This window comes from Tachysurus fulvidraco, chromosome 8 (genome assembly GCF_022655615.1).
Source record: "Tachysurus fulvidraco isolate hzauxx_2018 chromosome 8, HZAU_PFXX_2.0, whole genome shotgun sequence".
Classification (NCBI taxonomy): domain Eukaryota; kingdom Metazoa; phylum Chordata; class Actinopteri; order Siluriformes; family Bagridae; genus Tachysurus; species Tachysurus fulvidraco.
The window spans coordinates 11832035-11854421 of NC_062525.1; the positions used below are offsets into that span (position 1 = coordinate 11832035).

The 22387-nt window shown below is 39.6% G+C and overlaps 1 protein-coding gene across 8 annotated transcripts in view; it reads right to left on the minus strand.

Moving 5' to 3' along the window:
• The window catches only part of rbfox3a (RNA binding fox-1 homolog 3a), a 323538-nt gene that overhangs the window by 39688 nt on the left and 261463 nt on the right, over positions 1-22387 (minus strand). For all 8 annotated transcript variants that reach the window (XM_027177421.2, XM_027177424.2, XM_027177422.2 and 5 more), the window contains one exon: positions 2706-2954. In XM_027177421.2, the coding sequence (XP_027033222.1) occupies positions 2706-2954 (249 nt within the window). The remainder of the gene's footprint in view (positions 1-2705; positions 2955-22387) is intronic.

The window sequence follows — 22387 nt, forward strand, 5'->3', positions numbered from 1 at the left end:
CCTTTCTTACAACTTTTCATGTGACAATCTCCGGAGAAGAGGCAGAAACTCCTTTGTCACATTTGTTTGTGTGTGTGTGCTCTTCTAGATTGCTGTAATAGATATTTAAGTTGTTTAGCATACAGGATGTTTACTTCTTCTAAAGAAACATAAAGCTATGGTTTACTATCTCACACCACCAAGACAAAATTCCACAGATCATTTTAAATCTCAAAGCTTGCATAGAAGATTGTAAAACTAGACTTTTGTATCAATTGTATAAAAGTGTGTTACTAAATGCTTTTTTTTGTGTACACGTTCTGTATATCACTATATTATTTTATGTTCATTGCATTCTTATATTTTTTATTGTCTATTGTTGTTTTACTGGAAAGCACCTTGTGCTCCTGTTGGCTGTTGTAAGGTGCTCTATAAATAAAATTTGATTGATTGATTGATTGATTGATTGATATTATTGACTTTTTATATTCTTCTTTAAATCTTTTAGTTTTGGTAGGATGCTCCACCGAAAAAGTTTAGGATAATTAGAGACAGTTTATAAAGACTTTTTTTTTTTGCATTTAAACTAAAGCACTCTTGGATCAGGATCCACGTTTAAGTTAACCTGACACTGAAATGTTCCGAACAGATAAACATTTAAGGTTCAGCTTTAAAAATATTCCTCTGGTCTTCTCTCCAGTGTGTCCTCTCCAATCTGATCTGATCTGAAGAATATCTGCATATATTTCCAGACCATATCTTCAGTATATATATACTCTCTAAAACACAGACTTAAAGAGATGTAAGATGTCTTCTAATCCCTAGCACTAATGTAAAAAAAAAAATATGCTTTCGGTATTCCAAGCATTATATCTTTTTCTTTTCCACACACCCCTATCTCTAAGGCATTCATTTTAGGTCATCTGAACATTCTGTGGGACCTCAGAAATCTACAAAGTCAAACCTTATAGAGAATAAAGAGAAACTCCCCAAAACAGGCCTTTATTAAATCTAATAACCTGCAGGGAATTGCAACTCAGCAGGCCTAATTCAGATTCTTTTCTGTCAGAATAATAGAATAATATTTGTTACAGTGTTTGTGCTGATTTGGCTATTGTGGATAGGTTTCTCTCTCTCTCTCTCTCTCTCTCTCTCTCTCTCTCTCTCTCTCTCTCTCTCTCTCTCTCTCTCTCTCTCTCTCTCTCTCTCTCTCTCTCTCTCTCTCTCACTCTCTGTGTGTGTGTGTTTGTGTGTGTGTGTGTGTGTGTGTGTGTGTGTGTGTCTGTGTGTGTGTGTGTGTGTGTGTGTGAACCACAGGTCTATGGAAAGTAAAATGTGAAAAGCAGAAAAATATTTACAGGCAATAATAAGGGTATGACAGCATACAACACTCCCAAAGGAATCAGACCTCAGAGCGACAATATAGATATGCATGCATACACACATACACACACACACCTACACATACGCTGCACTGAAAGTCTTTTATTCCATCATAAGCCTGCAATATATATTGAGGACTGTTATAGTAAGTGGTCCACTGAAATTTTCATAGAGTGGTAAACGGTTCCAAGGGGTTTGATGGTTGGAGCGGTGGACTTCACAGTCATGACACAATAGATCAAACAGACAGTTAGGACTCTGTTGTCTGCTCCTTGGAGACCATAAAATAAGTCCTCATATTCTCTTAGGTCTTCATCTCACACATTTTCTCCTTTCATTTTTGCCCTTTAAATGTGGTTTAATACACACAGACACTACAGAAATCATTCACAATGCTCTGTAATCATCCCATAATCACTCAGACCACTGAGAGCAGAACAGCACTTCTTTCATTTCATTTTAGCAACAGAAAGAAAATAAGGCTCATGTCTCTGGTGATAAAGACTCTATATACACTAGTTCTCTTTTTACACCTTATATAGAGATTGTGTCTTGTAGTCAAATGTCCCCAGTCACATTAAATTGAATTGAACTCTAAACACAAGATGGTTTCTGAGTGGTGCAATAGAAAATTGTACGCTCTATCAGTGGGAGATCATGGGTTCAAATCCAGACAATGTGACAGCCATTGGTGGCTGGGAGCCATTGGAGTAAAATTGGCTATGATCTATGTTTAGGGGAGATGGCAGACTCTCTCTCCCCTGTTAGTCATAGCGATCATGATTCATATATGCGGAAGAGGGCAGTTAGCAATTTTCTGGCATGGCCAGCAAATAAAGACATCTTTCACTGGCTTCTTATGTCTTGGAGGAGGCATGTGTTAGCCTTCGCACACCCTGGTTGTTAATTGTTGTATGATGAAAGAATGATGAATGGTGCATAGCAGTTAGAAGGGAAAAAATTAAGAAATAAAAATTCTAAACACTACACAACCTTATTTATATTTTATACAAAATTTTTAATTTAAAAACATAGTGGCATATGATTTGTACTTGGAGAGATGAACATATTTCCACTTGTATGACAAGTTGGACTGATGCCCAACATGAATTCTGATCTCTGTTCTCTTTAGAGGTTACACGTATCAGATGTGTATCAGCTTTCAGTAACCAATATCAAGTGTGGTCAACTGTAATTTAATGCTATACTCAGTGGGACTTTTGCCAGTGACAAGAAGTCTGCCAAACATGAGGAAGCAGATTTGGGGTTAAGTTTACCTGCAGTGTGAAATATACCAACAACCTGTGACTCATCACTGTATGATGAATACTGGATGTACTCACTGGTACGTTGCTGGGTGCTGTGAGGGAGGACGTGTTGTTCTCAGTACCGGTTGGATCACTGTGTGTCTGTGTAGTTGTATAGATGGTGAGGGCAGCTGCATGCTCAGGCACCGGGTTTGGCCCTGTGTACTCCTGCCCGGGGTGGGCATACTCGCCAGGTAGCCCATTCTGAGGTGGGGGAGGGGGGTATTGCGCAGGGGCATACGGCTGTGCCATGGCCTCTGGAGGGGCTGGTGCCTCCTGGTTACCCTATAAATGGAGAGAGAGAGAGAGAGAGAGAGAGAGAGAGAGAGAGAGAGAGAGAGAGAGAGAGAGAGAGAGAGAGAGAGAGAAAGAAAGAAAAAGAGAGAAAGATTTTCAAATTTTAGTCTCAGACCTACATGTCACCACCTATTCAGTGTAACCAAAAGCAACAGCTTGGCAGTAGCATCAAAAAGTATCATAGATAATAAGAGATGACAGAAGCAATCATGACTCTGTCTGTCTCAACTCTAATATCACATGATAAAACGAAATATGGGTGCTAATTTCATGATCGTTCCGATAGTATACCCTGCAGAACCTGTCACAACTGTAACTGACAGATTAAGCCATGGATATGCACACTGAATCTCTTCTGGCAATAAAGACGCAAACCTGGTCTTGATTAAAGGAACAGAAAGCAGACAGTGATGTAAATCCTCAGTGTAAATTGTACTGAGAGAGAGTTCAGGGTGCCACAAACATCATGTAGTCCATCTACACTCCTGTCATCCATGAATAAAACAGTGTGCCTTACGGCACATTGTAAGCAATATATGATGCAATTTAGCATTTTTTTTTTTATGTCCACATCAGAGCAACTCTCAGAGGACATTACAGCATTGTCATTACTGGTCAACAAACTTTATTTTCTACCACACTGCTCAATGAATAAGGATGGGTGGAGTGATTAGAAACTGCTCTCCTGGCAAGTTTCAGGTAACAGATCAATTAACTCATTTGTTTTTGATTACAAGCTTTAAATTACACGTTTGCGACACTAGGCACGCTTTTTCACTTCACAGGTCCGTACCTCCTCATGCCATTCCCATTCCCTCTCTATCACTTTCTACATGCTGGAATTCAATGAGTATCTACCCCTTTATTTAGCTTGCATGTGATATCTCTTTCCTCACACTGTCTGTCATTCTCTCTGTGAATCAGCATGGAAATGAGAGCACTGCCTCTTTCTTTTCCTTCATTTTTCTCCAGTGGAGTGGATGTAAATGAGGCATTTTTTCTCTCCCTCCCTCTCTCTCTCTCTTTCGCTCTCATTTGTTTTGAGTAACAGAGATACACAATGTTTTCTCATCCATCTATGAAAATTAGGATACACAAGCGTTTCATTTCTCTCTCTTTGTCTGGCAGCTATTTTGGAAAATGTGCCTTTTTTATTTGGCCATGCCCTTGACTGTAGGAGTGAGCGTGTGTGTTGACTGATGAGGGTTAATTTCTACAGTAGAGTGCAGGTCTGTGCGTGCCTCTGTTTATGTGTTTGTTTGTCTGTGTTGACAGATGAGGGCAACTCTGTGGAGCGGAGTGCTGTTGTCAGCACAGGTGCGGTCGGGTCATCAGTACACTCGTTGTGTGTGAGTGTGTGCACACCTTGCAGGCGTATAAAGAGCAGCTTGCCTAGAGTGTCTCATATCAAGGTATTAATATAATACAAATAGGTAGAGACAGGAGCTTGACCTCTGCTAAGCTGATGGCAAAGACAGGCAATAACACAGCATATAATCTGGAATTGCTATATCGGTGTTAATAAACCTGGGGTGCTCCTAATTAATTAACCTCATTGAATGAGCTTGAGATGCCAAGCTTTCTGAATCAACAGTAGTCACAAACTATTCCCTGCTGGAGTACAATAATTAAGAGGTACGGTGGGCAGATGGTAAAACTATAGATCCCAAAATAGCTGCATGCTTCTTCATTACATCACGGGTGAGATACAGCTGAAATCCAGTACAATGCCTGCAAGATACCTCATTCTCATTAAGAGATAATGGGTCATGAAAAAAAAATTAAGTCATGAAAAGGAAGCACTGAAGATTTTTTTTTTGCCATCTTTTATCTAGGACCTGCTGCATGGTGAATGCTAGTGGATATCAAGCTCTTTTTTCTGCCCTTTTGCTTGATTATTATGAACTTTTTTTTTCACTGACTAAGCAGCATTAGGCGGCAGCAGTGTGCTGCAGAAATGGCCTGCAGAAGGCTAGAGTTTAATAGGAGTGGAGAGAATTGCATTAATGTAAATGTAGTGGAAACAATGAGAGGCCTGGCCATTGACATGTTGGCAAACAAATGAGACTGTCCTCTCAATTAGGGCCAATGCTCCATTATCCAAATGAAAAACGCACTCGTCCATGACTTACACACGATGGCCAGGCATGGAAAGTGACTGAAAGAGAGTGAAAGGCAAAATAAAGACAGATGCAGAGAGAGTAAAAGAAAGAATAATATCCCCTTAAAGGGGTCGGTAAACATACCAGGGACACTTCCCTCTTGTCGTTCTCATTTACTTTCTTTCATTATTGCGGTAATCTTGATGCACTTCATGCCAAGTAACACTTGTTGTGAAATTTGTCTGATTATGTAAACTCCAGTATTATAGATTACTTTCTTTTTGTAGTCCAAATATTTAGACTCGATGTGCTTTTGTATTCTTGGTTGCTTTTGGATTTTTAAAAAAATATGTTTTAAAACATATACTGTATATTGTTACCAATATTTGGGTTGGGGTACATTTTAGACCATAATCCCTATAAATTAGAGCATATGTTAATTCAAATATACCAGAACACTGCTAGTGTGTGGATGATTTGGTGGAAATCAGTTCAAAATCTCATACTGAATTAAGACTTGGTGACGGTAAAGAGCATAGCGTATGATTTATATCATTTTCATACTCATTATGCTGTTGACTGAGCTCTCATGACCTGTCAGTGGCGATAGGGTCATCCTAGTAGAGACTACTCCCATCAGGATAGACATGTTTAGGAGTTAAAGGTAATCAGTCAGTAGAACTTTGGGTTGAATCCAACCGCTATTTTTTGTGTTTGATTAAACATTACTGAGGTGATGTGCAGATAAATTGTTTTAATCTTACAGATATAACACTGTTATCGATAGGGAGATATCAAAAGAGATACTTTTTCCGACCGTTATGCTGTATTATAAATTTTAGCACCAAGATCTTCGCTAAACCTTGCAATAAAAAAGAAGAACAAAAGGGAGAAAGAGAAAAATAATGTACAGCTCATTAGCTTTCACGGTTAAAACTTGTCATTCTTTTGAAAGTAGAAACACCACATTAGGGACTTTCTGGAAGCTATATGGTTCCTATAAATTTCTCAATAATACTGATATAATATGAAAGTGCAGACATTATTTGATCCAAAAACAATAAAACCCTGAAGTGAGCAACACTGAGTTTTTGACCTAAAATATGCAATTGCAACCTCAGACTCAAAACAATAAAAAGTTTCATATTCTGTGAAGCTCTGTACATGTGTCCCGATATTGTGTCCCAGTAGGGGACCAGACTGGGGTGGTGTACCAGAGCTTTTGACAAGACATTTTGACATGTGCAGATGTTCTATTGATTTAGTTTTTGAGCATGTCTTCGCCTATCTGGCCATTCATCTGTACATCTGTTATTCTCTATTCATCTCCTTTCTACTGTCCCTTCTTTCCATCGCTTTAATTTTTTTGTCTCGTGCCTCCAAAGCCACGTTTCGCTCTCTCTGTAGTGAAGTCAGAAAAAGAAAAAAGTGGCCGTAGCCTGAGGAAGGTATTGTAATTCACTGAAACATTGAGCGTTATTGATGCACTTCCCTGCCTCAAAGCACCAACAGAGGAAAGGGCTGTCCGGGCGGTCTGAAAAACAGCACATAAAGCAGGCAGAGAGGGCATGAGTGCGGTCCTGCCCGGGCTCTGAGGAGGGGGCAGGGGTTCACAAAACCATAAAGTCTGCAGAAAATGTCTGCTGCTCAACATTACATTATTATTGCTCAGCATGTGGACTCCATCCCATGAAATATTCAGAGAGGTAAATGGAGGCACAAGCAACATTTTCCAAAGCCAAACTAAGTGCAAGAGAGCAGCTTCCTTTGCATCAGGTGGGTGGTGAACTGCCCAATACACTGCAACATACCATCACCCCACACTTTTTTCCACCAGATTTCTTTTTATTTATTATTAAATTTTACTTTGTTCCTGCACCTGCAAAACGTGTAATGTACTCAGTCTTTCCTAACAGCTGTGCTGTGAGCAGTAGGTTCTATTTCTGCCATGCTGACCTATGATTTTCCATTTACTCTCATTCCATTTGTTTTTGAAAAGGTTAAAAGAGAGTGACCTGGGAAAGCTAATGCCTGATTACTTCCCATTAGACCAGAATGTGGTCACTGAGAGCCTGTGTGATGCCTTAAACCTATAACTCCAGTACACAGAGTACAGATGGCGAATTCAAACGCAATGGACCTGTCCATCATATCGGTGGACAGAAAGTGGTCACTTTATGATGGGGGTGTGTAGAGATGAAAAGGAGAGGGATAGAAGGGCTGCTGTGACTCACTTGAAGTAATCTTGCCTCAAGAATCTGTATATGCAGGAAAAGCTAGGGTGGTCTACAGAACCAGGGTGTTGTTCCCTACTGTGGTTCAGCACAGCAGACAGCGTCCATGTTATACACACTCAAAAGACCGCCGGTGCTCAATTTCTACCTTTGTTGCCAATCCAATGAGCTTTCCTTTTCTCTGAACTTACTAGCGTGCAGACAATACAGAGTTTAAAAGTTATATAGAACTTTCTCTATGATTTGTAGTCCATAACATTTGTTCTTTGAAGTGACAGAGCAAACACATAGATCAACAAACAATTTAAAAAAAAATATTACACTTTGATGTGATTTGAAATGGTAGCTAAAATAAATTCGCACACTACACCATATCTCAACCTTCACCTAATAAAGCGAGACTGAGAGGCTATCAGCCCCAGAGCTCCCTTGGCTAAATAAAACACATCATGGAGCTGGAGAAAGGAGAAAAAAAACAACTCCTGCCTAGAGGTTTTATTTCTGATAAACTTAAATCAGCAACTGATATTTAATATAGCTCTCCACAGCTTCGGTTTTAATTCACTTAGTGCCCTTTCCATATAGTTCTGCAGGTTTGACGTTTGACAGTTTATAAATGTGTGTGTGCGTGTGTGTGTGTGTGTGTGTGAGAGAGAGAGAGAGAGAGAGAGAGAGAGAGAGAGAGAGAGAGAGAGAGAGAGAGAAAAAGAGTTGAAAGAGGGGAGCAAAAGAAAGGATCTCCATCATGGTGACTGAAGTGATGCCACAGTAAAAACATCCCCAGATCCTTGTCGACAAATTGTGCTGGTAAATGATTTCTCCGATGAGCTAAATCGTATTATCTGTCCCTCCCCTCTCTCTCCACCATCTCTCGACTGAACCAGTGCCAAGCAGCCAAGTGGTCGCACAGTAAATGAGTTTATTTCCCCGAAGAAAGATATGGAGGGAGTGGGTTGGAACAGACAACTATGCTACTCATCTTTACATTTAACTCCTTTTATACAAGGTAGCTTGGAGCATCAAAAGCTATTTTTTTGCAACACACCTGGGGATTAAAAATCTGTTGTGCTTATTTTTAAAGCTAAAAGCTTTAGGTTGTCGTGCCTCTGAATGATCAGGAGAAAAAAAAAAAGAGAGATGCCGTGCAGAGTGAATGTCCTTTAGCTGGAACACCAGAGGAAAGCTAAGCAAACTCCTGAGCAGGGAGGAGAGAGTATGCACAGTGTGGTGCGTTAAGTTTGAGATGCTTCCAGAGTGAGTTTGACAGGCGTGTAAGTGACTGTCAGGGTGCCAGCAGTGATAGAAAGCCTGCTCCATGCACTACGACATTAACTTGACCATATCAGTGGCTTAACATTCACCTCTGACTCATCTACAGTCAGCTTCACATGCACGTGCTATTAAGCTGGCAATGTTGTATTTGACAGCTATTGCTAAGGAAAACAAATTACATCCAGTGAGTATATATATAAAAAAAAATAATACAATTAATTAATTTGAATTTTACTAGGGGCAGGGGCCCGTAACCTGGGCTGTTTACTGCATCACAGCAAGCTCTTGTGTCTTTTAATGACTCATAAGATCCTACCAGTTCTGACTGCTTGAGGGGGTATGGGGTTTGGGGAGAGGGTTGTGAAAGCCAGGTTTCTCTGTGTGTATGTGTGTCAGGAGAGTGAGGTGTAGTTGGGGCCAGGTGTTATCGATCCTTTCTCAGCAGAGCGCTTCCATAGCCGTGGGCCTTGTGCCACGCCTTTGGACTGATTACTGACGAGCACTCTGCTGGCACAAATTGGATTGAAAAACCCCTCCCAACCACACTTAGGGAATCATTTCCAAGCCTCCCATCTCCTCCTCCTGCTCCTCCTCCTCCTCCTTCTCCTCCTCCAGCAGCCAAGCTAAAGGCCCTCCCCATGCCCGCAGGCACACTGGGTGTGTGTATGTACCGAGTGTGTGTATGAATATCTGTGACGAGACCTACACCCGAAAGGCCGGGCTCTCCCTTGAAAATAGAGATGTAGTGCAATCTTATACGTGTCACTGCTACATTTCAGTGGCTGTCTTGGGCTCACAATGTCATTCCATGCCTTGAAAGTAATATATTTTTGTGCAGATTTTCCTCCACCTCCTGGTGTGCGTGTGTGTAATCTTGTGTAAGAGTGAGAATCTCAGTGGTGCTTCTGTGTCAGTTATTTACAACACTATGACAGAGTGGTTGTATCATGGGTAAAATTTAGCAACATGGCAGTGCCCCAGCCACAATAGGTTCAAATGGCAGACACAGTGGCAGTGCTGTTACTCTATTGTTTGTCCTCGTGACAGCACTCTCTGGTGACATGAGTGCGTGCAGCGTGTCTGAGTGATTTCCCTCGTAGATAGAAAACAGAGCCACAGCACCATGCCACCTATCGAAGCAAATAGAAAAGGAGACAAAGGTACGAGGAAGTTGGGAGGTGGGGTGTATTTGATCTGTGAGCATCACTCCCTTCATCACTCCCTTCATGCAGCCGTATTATTATGCTCTGTTTCAGTTGGCTGATGAAGAGGGGGACATGTAACACAGGCCTGGGAGGTCTATAAATTGTTTTTTTCTCTCACAAAACCCACTCCCTTCCTTTCTTTCTTTCTTTCTTTCTTTCTTTCTTTCTTTCTTTCTTTCTTTCTTTCTTTCTTTCTTTCTTTCTTTCTTTCTTTCTTGCTTTCTTGCTTTCTTTGTTTCTCTCAGGATCTACTTTTAGCACGGTTCTCAATAGTGGGATGGAGCTGTTTCTTCAAAATGAAAATGACTCTTAACACTTAACACTTCCTCTTCCTCCTCCTCACAGCCCCATGTTCCCTTGTTCTGTCCATGCATGTACATTTGTGAGACCCTGACAGCGCACTCAGAGAACTCAAGCACATGTTTCCACATCTCCCAAACCTCTTTGTGTGTGTGTCTTTGTGTGTGTGTGTGTCCTCTAAAGCAGTAAACAACCATAACAGACTGGGTTTCTTCTTTCAGAGAGAGTTCAGAGCATCACATAAATAAGACATGCTATATTCTTTGAAGTCCAGTAGGAGCAAAGGAACTTATAATTAAAAGGAGCTCAAGGAACAACATCCCTGCTGGCATTTCTATATTAGGAATGCTACGCACCACCACCACCACAGTCAAGTACACATGTACGTATGTTCAAACACCCATAGCCCACCCCTTCCCTGACTAGTGCATGAACAGAAATGGATGCTTAATATTGGTGCTGAGTTTCAGACTTCAGACAGTAGGAAAGACCAAAGAGATAATTTCACAAAACACAACAGACAGACATTTAGGCAGTAAACAAAAATACCAGAAGTGTAGTTGGATCCATTTTAATTAGACAAATCACACCATTTTCCTCTTCTACTCTTAATCCTTTTCTCTCTTACTTCTAACACCCTTGTTAAAATTTTACAACTTCTACTAATAACAAAGCTTGTCATTTCTGCCCTTGCTCGCTACTCTCCCAGTGACAAATCCAAGTTATTTACCTTTGAAAGATTACAAAAATAAAATAAAATAAATAAAGGCAGTTTTGAGAATGGTCTTACATGAAAAGCCTAAAAAAGTACATTGTTTTGTCTAAGTCTCACTATGAATTTCTGCTATTGATATAATAATAATAAAGGCAATACTTTCAACACACCTAGTACTGTCTGATGTTACAGTACACAACTGCAGCATCCCACTATCTAGCGTCATGCTAAAAGAGGATGGTTTTCCTATGTGACCTCTGGCTTGCTCATTAGGGATCGAAATATACATCTGTAATGCTGCTGTATGACGATGTCTATTGTTCAAAGGACTACACTTAAAACATTCAAATAAACTTACTTAACACCGCCATAGAACAAATGTGGTGAATAGAACAGAGAAGCATGCAAAACACTGAGAGAGAAGGGAATTCTCATGTAGGACATTTTCGACATTGTAACAACATTGATTGTACTGTAGCAATCAATGTGCATGTTAGTGTTGCAATGTAAAAGGAACATACTAAGAGCTGGAGTACATAATGGATGGAATTTTCCATGAAGCCTGATAAAATATTAAGAAAAATGGACATCATTTCATGGTTCTAAGTGTCAAGTGGGACATAGTGATGAGGAGTGAAAGCTAATGGAGGTCCATTACACGCATGAGCAAAAATGCTGCTCTTTTGTATTCTGCCTGGGTTTTTATGCTGCTTCCTATTCTTGTAATGTGCCAAGTCATGGAAGCAACCATGTGTTCATCAATGAGCAGTTAACATATTACTCTTAGTCAAAATGGTAAAATGGTAAAAACTCGGAATCTGTCGAATCTCCGCTATTTTTAAATCGATGGCTTCGGAAGGAATGAAGTTATGTTAGATATTATAATGAATTCACTAGTTCACTGATGCTCATATTTATCAGTTGCTTAAAACATCGTGGTTACTGTACATAAGTGCACTTGATTATATAGTGCACTGTGATAGAAAAGAACTTATTTGCATTCGCACTATCCAGTGCTACCCAGATGAGGATGTGACAATATGAGGATTCTTCCTTACTGTATATTGTCTCAGGAAGTTTTTCCTCACCACTGTTGCCTCTGGCTTGCTTATTAGGAATTAATAGAAATAGAAATATTAAACTTTATATTTATTCTGAATTTGAATTATTCTGTAAAGATGCTTTGCGATAATGTCCATTGTTAAAAGCACTACACATACAGTGTATAATAAAACTGAAGTAAATTATAGTTTTTCATAAGCTTAAATACAAATAAAAAAAAATAAAAAAAAACACATTGAAGAGAACTTGACCAAAATCTAATCCCTCTCACCAGCACCATCCTCCTTTCAGCTCTACCTGAGCACCTTCATCATTCCTTCTGTCTAATTCACATTGTCCCCTGACAACAGTTTTTAATAACTTTTATTAATTAGCGCTGTCCAAATGGCCTGTCAGGAGAATATTATTTTATTCAGGGACCATTAGGCTGTCCTGTTACTTCAGTGAAAGGAGCGAAAAGAAACGGAAAGAGACAAAGAGAGGAAAGAGCACAGAGAAAAATAGACATAGAGAGAAGAAAAGCAAGATCTATATTTCTTATGTAAAGCCCCGCTGAGCTGACAGACATATTAGCATGATTAAATGCACAAAATCACATGCATAAAAATTCAGATGAACTCTTTAATTTTGAAATACTACATTCAGTATAACATTTGATTTTAAAAATCAAGAAATTAAAATACGAGAGTGATGTGATAAGATCGGAACTGACAGTCAAGCTAACCTTTAAGGCAACATTTATAACTTTGTGCTAATCGTTATGAGTTTACCAGCATACAACTATGCTGTGCGATACACACACACACACACACAAACACACACACACACACACACACACACACACACACACACACACACACACACACACACACACACACACACACATTCTACACAACACCTGCAGTGCTGCAGTAACGCAGCTATTACAGTGATTAAAGACTTGAAAGGTAATTAAAGAATGTACATGTCCTCTAAGATACAGACCATCTGGTTAAAATGTTATACCTAATCTCCTGTAGAAAAGCATTCATATTTTCTTTTGATCTTAATTGCCTGAAAACGTGTGCTTTTTTCCTCCAATTTATCAGAGCTTTATTTGTATGTACAGCTACGTAGAAGCAACGGTGTTAAAGTGCAGGACGTGTAACGTCAGTGGAACTTGAGTGACGTTCACTAGCTCATTAGTCAATTGTCTGAGGTTTGCAACACTTCAAGCACTCAAACACCATCAGGAAGTCGTTTATAGTCTCAAAATAAAGTGACAAAATAAAACTGAAGATCTGATACCACCGACTCATACAGTATATGCCTGCATTGCAGTGCATAAAGAAACTCTCTGGAGACTTGTGGAGTCATATGAAGAGAAAAGTTCATGATGGCGGACCAGTTTAGACTGGAAGTCGATATTTATTGCAGTCTTGAGTGAACAAATTTCAAATATAAATTTACAATTTTTATGTATAGTGCTTTTAACAATTCACACAGCTTTACAAATGTATAGAAACAGAAGAGAAAAAGAGAAATATATATATATATATATATAAGAAGAAGAAAAATGAATACATACATTTAAAGTTTAAAATCAATTCAAAAATATTAATTTAAAATTGATGATACTACAGTATATATCAACCCCTATCCCTAAGGAAAAACTCCCTGAGATGATATGAGGAAGACACCTTGAGAGAAACGAGGCTCAGAAGGGAATCCCATCCTCATTTGGGTGACACTGGACAGTAAATAATGTCAATGTAAGTAATATAATTCTTACAATAGTTTCTACAACAATATTCTGCATATATACCTGTATTCATGTAATGTGCATTGCTTTCAGTGGACTACATCTTCCTACTACAGTGAAACAATGCATCAGAGATCTAACAAGGTATCTATAGATAAGTAGTGATGATGCGTGGCACAACGGCAAAGCCCAAAGTATGGCTCGAAGTCGAAATTAGAGCAGCTTCATACATGTGTGTATCAGTAGCTTCAGTTCACAGTAGTCTACAGGCTACATTGTGCCGATGGAGATGCAGAGGAATCTAATTTAACAGTCGAGTGAGCAGCAATCATCCGACACTGCTGGGCCCACACAAATGTGTATGTGCACACAGACACTTGCACATGTATACACACACACACACACACACACACACACACACACACACACACACACACACACAGACACACACGCATAGACCAGAGCCTCAAACCCTCAGTGGGGACATATGCTTTCCTCTAGACCAGAACTCAAGCTCACTTCAGACAGAAAGGGATTGAGGAGGAAAAAAAACTTGAAACAGAAAGAAGAACTTCAAAAGAGGAAGAAAAAAAATCCAGATTAAAAATCAAAAAGAGGAGGAAGAAGGAGATAAAAGATATGAGTGAAGGGATCACAGGGAGACAGTGAGAAAAAAGAGAGGAAGCATAGTGTGTGTGTGTGTGTGTGTGTGTGTGAGAGAGAGAGAGAGAGAGAGAGAGAGAGAGACAGAGAGGGATAGAGAGAGAGAGAGAGAGAGAGAGAGAGAGAGAGAGAGAGAGAGAGAGAGAGGCTCAGGGGGAAATACAGAGTGTGAGCAGAGCTGCTTGTAATTCCAGCCGAGTCTTCTGTCGGGCCGGTCGCCACTCCCTCTAGACTTGCTACATGATATTCACTAACCTCCGTAACAATGGCAAACATATGTAAATCAGAAGCAGTGCCGGATCCAATCAGGCCTCATCACAAAGCCAGTGCCACACTCCTCCCAGGCAGTGAGAACCACTATACACACCCCTACTGGCTCTCTCTCTCTCTCTCTCTCTCTCTCTCTCTCTCTCTCTCTCTCTCTTGCTCTATCGCTCTCTCTCTCTGCCTTCATCTCAGTCTTTGTCTTGCTTTATTCCAATTCTTTTTCACATCATCTTCAATTCATGCAGTCCTTCTTTATAATTTCAGAGTCATCTCTGTCAATATATTTTCCTTCTTCTTTTACTTGTCTGTTTTGAAACAGAAGAACGAAATAAGCTGTTAAAATGCATTAAATCAGCCACTGGCTCTAATTATGGAGATTTTACACACAGATAACTGCAACAGATGAAACCTCATTTACCCAACGTACATTAAAACATGTCCAATTCTCCTTTTCCAGAAGACATATAAAAGAAACGTATACCATTGATACTAATGATCCATGAATCTCATCTCTTTAATGAGAGGGTTGAGTAACTGTATCCGTCAAAGTAAAACCACTTGCAGAAAAACAAAATCTGTTGCAAAGCTGATTGAATGAAAGATGACAAGAATGGACAGAGGACTACAGCAGAGTGATCCAAGAAGCAATGAAAGGAATGATGGAATGAAACTGTCTGGACATTTGAGTGTTGTCAGACTGCCTGAGAAAGAGACAGAAATAAGCTTGAAAAAGGGAGAAAGTTTAGAAAAAGGTAAGAAGGATGGATGATTGGAGTGTGACAGGCTGATACACTGTGTGCAGATGAGCAAAAAAACAAGTACATATTGTTCACTGAGTAAAGTCGATGTTTCAACAGATTACTATTATATCAGAATAGAGCTAGTTTTCTATTCACTTGAACCTGGTCAGGGTTGCGGTGGCTGTCCTAGAAACACATGATGCAGAAATACACCCTGAATGGGAAATTTAGGGGAGAAAAATCAACCTACTGGTCTGTTTTTCAGTGTTGAAAACAAAATAACCATGAGAAAACACATGGTTCTTTATCAACACATGAAGAACACTCCATACTGACAACTCAGAGCTCATGATTGAACAGGAGACCCTAAAGATCTGAGACAACAAAACTACCCACTGTGCCACAGTCCACCTATACTCCTATATTCTGATAAGGTCTAACAGTAAATTTTGCAACCGCCTTAGCCACAGCGAGAGAGGTCACTTCCTGCAGAGATGCAGAACAGCAATTTAATGAAACTGACTGGGAAACTCTTCTGTATCTACTTATCTCCTCTCCCGAACTCTGTAGGGAAGCAAAATTCTCCCCCTGAAGTTGAGTGTAGTGCAGAGTAAACAAGGAAAGTTCTTTTTCAGCTTATTAAATGCTGAAGAGTGTGTGCACGCGCATGTAAAATTTGTATTCCATATGTTTTACCATGCATGTATGCTACACCAGCAGTCTGCCCTCTCTCATCTATAGTGGCGTGTGAAGTTTGCCCTGTGTTTACTGTCTCTAGGACTGTGAGAAGACTGACAGCAAGAAAGAGAGAGAGAGCGAGAGAGAGAGAGCGAGACAGAGAGAAGTATGAATCTAACTAATGGTGCAAAGTTTTTCCACAGTTTACTGACAGTTGTGTTAGGTGAACTTCACAACCTTTTTATGCTCCTGTAAAGTATATACGTCTCTCTGATGAATATGATGCATCTCTCGCTCTGAATGCTCTAGATTCGCTCAAACATTCGCTTCACACTAAAGGTGAGTCTTTTGTTTATAGAGAGCCACCAGCTGCCATGGTCACCTCTTTAATGGAGACAAGCTGTTAAATCTTTCATGCCTTAAGACTGTTTCACTGTAAAAGAGGGCCGGCTGCTGGGTGATAACAATGGCATATTATTCATGTGGCCCTCGGTCACTCTGAAGCCCACTCATCCCCTGGTGCTAGATGGAGTGGAAGAGGAGAAAATAGAGAAGAGGGAGAGAGAGAAAAATGACCACAGACCAGCCTATCTGTTCATCATTGACCACACAGTTTTTAGTTTTCACAGAGCTAAGTGAACACACCTTTCCTGTCTTAGAGCCCCTGTAACCACAAATACTACAGGAAACCACAACAGCTTCCCTGATAAAGGGTTTCATTTACACAAAAGTCCAGTTATTTCAAAAATGATTAAATATCATGTCAGTATTATATCAGGAACACTTTTAGTATCAAATACCTGTCTGGTAACACTAACCCACACCCTACAGGTGATATTTTCAGCACACACACACACACACACACACACACACACACACACACACACACACACACACACACACACACACACACACACACACACACACACAGTTTTTTTTCGGCCAAAATTCATATATAAATAAACATTTCCTGTGCAATTTGTGGACTTTTTATTATAATTTTTTAATTTTGGCAAAAAAAGCTACTTAACTTGCTGAAATTGCAAGCACAGGATTCTTCTTTCTTCTAGCAGTGAAAACACATATTTAATTACTTTCTAAAATTGAATTGCTTGTTTTTGATGCATGTGTATTGAAGAGGGTTTTGGCTGAATGTGCATTGTAATGATTTCTTTTTTTGGAAAAATTGCAAGCGCCATTGAATATTACTTAATTTTTAGTTAATTTCTGCCATATCGCAAACTTGCAAAATTTGGGAGGGACTGACACACACACACACACACACACACACACACACACACACACACACACACACACACACACACACACACACACACACACACACACACAATAAATTATGTAAAGGTACAACAGTAAGCCAGTGCAGATCTCAGTAATTTATTTGCAGCACCTTCTATTAGATGAATATCAGCATTCTGTCACAAGCACATGGTCGATATCAGCCTATCAAACTTTCACCAGACTGCTCTGTAGGTCACAGTCTGCACCAACATAAAAAGCTGCTGCAAATAAGCTGTATGTGAAAGTTTTTTTCTAAGAGACTGGGCTGTCTATAGTCGACTCAAACGAGACTGAGCAGAAACAGTTGCCTAGCTGAATGTTCTCAGAGAAACTCTTTTAATTAGCTGCAGTGGCCTGTTCCTGGTCTCACTTACTGCTTCTACCCAGATCCATGCTGATCAATGAGCTAGTGGAGCTGAGAGTCTGGCTCAAGCTAGGGCCATGCCAATGACAGGATTTAGGGTCCACATCCATTCCACACTCTCTGCCTGATCAATTTATTAATTCTCTCATTTTCTATCCTGTATTGTGTTGTAGTCCCTGAGGGCGTTGCTGGAAAAAATCGAGCTGTAGAAATATGTGAAATTTTAATGTAGTGTATATGTTAGGCGGACCAGAAAAAAAGATGGTGGAAGTTGATAGAGCTGAACTCAAAAAAAAAAAAAAAAGATGAATATCTGATTTTGACCGAAATCGAATTTTTTCTGACAGTTCTACCCTATACTTTGACAAATGTAATTTCTCATGATTTGATCAGGTTTTTGGATAGTTACACACCATGAAATGGAATCAGTTCAGTTTGTAATCAGATATTTGCTGTCAAAATGTCTGTGATGCTCCTGCACTTTTACATCATCATTTTCAAAACAGAGACGAGATCCTCCTGCACTCTGTCAGGACGACAACGGACAACATTTTTTTAAAAAAACGTTTAAACAGCCTTATAAAAGACATTGAGACCATAAATATTATTAAATTATTTAGCCAATGATGTTAGCATGAAAAATTATTACTCAAGTCGAGAAATGATAAAGAAGCTTTTACTACAGGTGACGGAACTAAGACTGATATGAAGAATGCAGTTTTACCCTGTGGTTTAGACCCGGGGTATTAAACTACATTTTGTGCAGGTCCAGTTAACCAAAAGCACCTTACATGAGTGAATGGTGACAACATACCTTTTAAAGATTTAATATTGTTGATTAGTTTATGGTTATAAACTTTGTTTCTTAGTCGTGCTTTTGAACAGATCTGTTCTGAGTTTAACATGAAGAAATTAGGCGATTACATCTTGATCCATTAAGTTTTTTTTGATGCTTTCATTATCAAAGCTTAAAAACCCTACACATTATACCATGTAGTTTTGCTAGGCAGGTTTGTTAATCAGACAGCAGAGAGTAAACAAACTTAAAAATATACTCTTTCATTTTTAAATGAATATCTGAAGGCCTTAAACTACACTGTGGTCCAAAGTAATTAAAATAAATGCATGTGCTTGGATAAACAGTAACAGCGGCTCTGCTACATAATCCATGCTGGTTCAGGTTTCGAAAATTATTGTAGCTGAACTATAGACAGTTTTTTCCACACATTGAACTTTAGTTCAGTTCAATTATAGAGCCATGGTTTGCAAGTTAAGTTGATTAATTTCAAGATGAATCATTTTAGCCTCTGATATTTCAATAGCACATTTCTACAAAAGCTTGTTAGCAGAATGTTCTTTCTCTGTTGATACAAAAATGCCAGGGATATACAGAAGACTCATTTTTGTATTTGAACTTGCTGTAGTTGAAGATAGAGAACTCAGATGAACTGCCTAGTTCCAAAATCTTCTGACAGACACAGGTCATGTCCTGACAGCAAAGTACACAAAGTTGCAGAAAAGCAAATCTTCAGAGACAGTTGAGGTAGCTTCCTTCCATGAGAAGAAACCCCAACAACAAACAGCCAACACACTTGGGTTGAACTTGTGTCTTCAACATGAATCTTTTATAGGCAGAAAGGAAGAGGGGAAACTCCACTTACAATAATCTTTGATTTGGATTTTTTTTGTATATCAAATTGACTGAAGGTACAACAGTCTTATCAGCTGTGACTGTGCTGAAAGGCTCAGGCTTGCACAGAACCAGTGTTTTCTTTTCAGCCTGAGTATATAGATTACACTCACTGAGCCACGCTGCAAGAGCACTGTATTTTCTCATGACTGTGATTTCTGGAGAGTGCTTATCTCCGTTGGCTGAGAGGAAACAAGAGAGAGAGAGAGCGAGAGAGAGAGAGAAAGAGAAAGAGAGAGAGAAAGAGCGAGAGACTTTCCCTCCCTCTTCTCCTCAGCCAAAAAAATCAGCAGCTCTTATCGATGTAACTGCTGAACATAAGTGCAGGGCTGCTCCAAGCACACACTTGACTCCTGGTGAGGTTTGGGTTAGTGATGCTGAAGTGGTAGGATGAGCCCTTAGGACACACACACAGATAGAGGGAGATAGATAGATAGAGAGAGAGAAATCCTCATGGCTGCAAAAATCAAATAGATTTGCATAAACTCTGACCTCATTTGAGGGCCATCCAAAGTAATCATCTTTGCTAGTCAGAATTCCTGTGAACTTTCAGGTAGAAATGATAATAACAGCTTTCAGTTTGCACAAAGCAAACCTACGATTCTGATCTCAACCCCTCTACTTACTACTTCCTTCTATTCCCAGTAAAAATAAAGACTCTTTTAAAAAAAAGAAAAAAAAGAAACAGGTTTGTGCAGGTTTTTGTTGTCACTTGTCCCTGTTCTGAATCGGATCATCGAGGCTGATACAGTGGGACAGATCTCAACTGCACATTGGGGTTGAAGGTCAGCTTTTAATTGAGTGAGTAGTGAAGATGGAGAGCAGAGAGGCCCTCTATCATACTCTTAGCCACTAATGTTAATTCACTTGGGGTCGGGACTGCTGACGCTGGCGTGATTGCACTAATATGGAGTGCCATGTGAGCTTAAAAAGAAAGGGGGATTATGGAGAATAAACCTCCACTATCTGCTCTGACCACAAGGCCTCCTTGTGCCAGATGATTCATCATGTCAGACGATAATATCCTTAAAGGTCATATGAAGTTCTAAAAGGTGGGGAAATACACTTTGCTAATGTTTTTACCCCACAATTCTTCTTTTATTAAACTCTTGGAGATGTTGAGCAACACATGCAGGCATTGGACCTGATCTTTCTGAAATGTTTGATACAACAACCATAATACAATCCAATAAGTTTTATTTTATCAGATACGCAGCTACTGGATATACACCAAATGCTTTCATGTTGCTGAAAAGAAAACCCATGAGTGGCTGAAAGAAAGAGAGAAAGAGAAAGAGAGATGTTATGCTGGAAAAGAGTTGTGGCTGTTCTCAAATTCTTACAATTAAATCAGGACAGGACAAATTACTGAGTAAAAACTCTACTTGGCAAACATAAGACGAGATGGAAATTAATTTTCCGGCATCTCATTACATCTTTCAAATGATGAGAAGCTTGCTGCTACATTTGCATAGACTCAGTGAAAAACCTTCTTTCACTGTCATTAACCATTCTGTTGTATAATAAATCTATAGTTGCACTTAATTTTTTAGGAAAAGACAGAAACAAGAGGCAGCAGTTGAGCCACAGGAGGCTATACGGATAATACCAGTTTACACATGTTAATACACACTTGTTCTGTTCGTGAGATCCATTTCAAAGAGCTTTTTAACGAGGTATACGGAAAGCGGCATGAAAGATAAGGAAGTAGTAATTGTGAAAGTACAAAACAGATAAGGAGGTAAGAAAGGCAAGCGAGGGGAGAAACAGTGTTTGAAAGACAGATCAAGAGAGAATACCCGTTGAGATAAGAGGGCTGGAGAGGGGAGAGGAAGGGAGTGGGAGAGAAGAGCATGGGCTGAGACAGGCTAATCGCTGGCTCCTCTCTGTGGAAAGTGCGGCGTTTGTGGTTCGATCCAGCCTTCTTCCAGTGCTAATGACTGTCAACATGGTGAGTGGGGCTGTGAAGGGGGAGAAAATTACTAGCTGAAAAGCAATTGACTGATCCCCATCATTTCTCAGGAAAGCAGTGACCTGTGAATATTTCATTATGGGCGAAAGTCGTGCAGCTCATACTGATAGGGGCACGGGGAGCTTTGGAGTGGCCCAGTCAGAGTGAGCGAGGTGAGCTGAAACACTGGCCTTTATTTCCCTTTCCTCCTGCGTACTGTCATCAGCAGCTGACGAAGTGCTCTATGCCAAGATGTGCACATCCTCCTATTTACGGCAATATACGCACACGCTGGACTGACAATATGGCCAGTGTCAGATTACTATTAGTCCACAAGTTCAGGAAAGTTCACCACATGACCAGTCAGAATAATTTTACCATCTAGTTAACCTGCTTATGTTATTTATCATTCACAAAATATTACTTGTGGCATTGTATCCAGAAGACACTTTTAAGCTAATCAGTGTTAATTGGAACTGATGAGGGAAAGTGCTGAACCAGGACCGATTCAAGTCAAGTCAAGAAGCCTTCATTGTCATTGATGCTGAACATAGTGAAATAAAACAATGTTTCTCCATGACCATGGTGCTACAAAAAAAAAACAACAACATAAAGCTACATAAAACAACACAGAACTAAGGACTTAAAGTAAGTTTTACTAGCCACATAAAGTGCATCGTGTGCAACCCAGTGCAAACAGTGCCAGTACCATCAAGTGCAGATCTTCATTTTCACCTTTCACTAAGCATATCTACTGTATAAACTCAGAGAATGAATTAATAATTGTAGAGTAGACAGGTGGATATGACATCTCTTCCATAAGCAACAAGATCAATGTGATGTTTTGTACATACCCATACAAGTTAACTATTTAGTACTGCATATCTGTCTAAATCTCCCCGGCTTTCAGTGATCAGAAAAGGAAATGCGTGTCTGTGTTGTATCCATAAAAGTGAAAACTGGTAGAAGATAAATATAGAATAAACCTCCCTCCACGAGGAAGTTCCTGAAAATCATTTGTTTTGATCACACTAACCATAAAAGAATAATTTTTAATTCGGCTTTAAGATCACGCAAGGTCAGCAAAAAAAAAAAACCTTACATTCACATCTAAATCCTCATCATTACTGAAGCA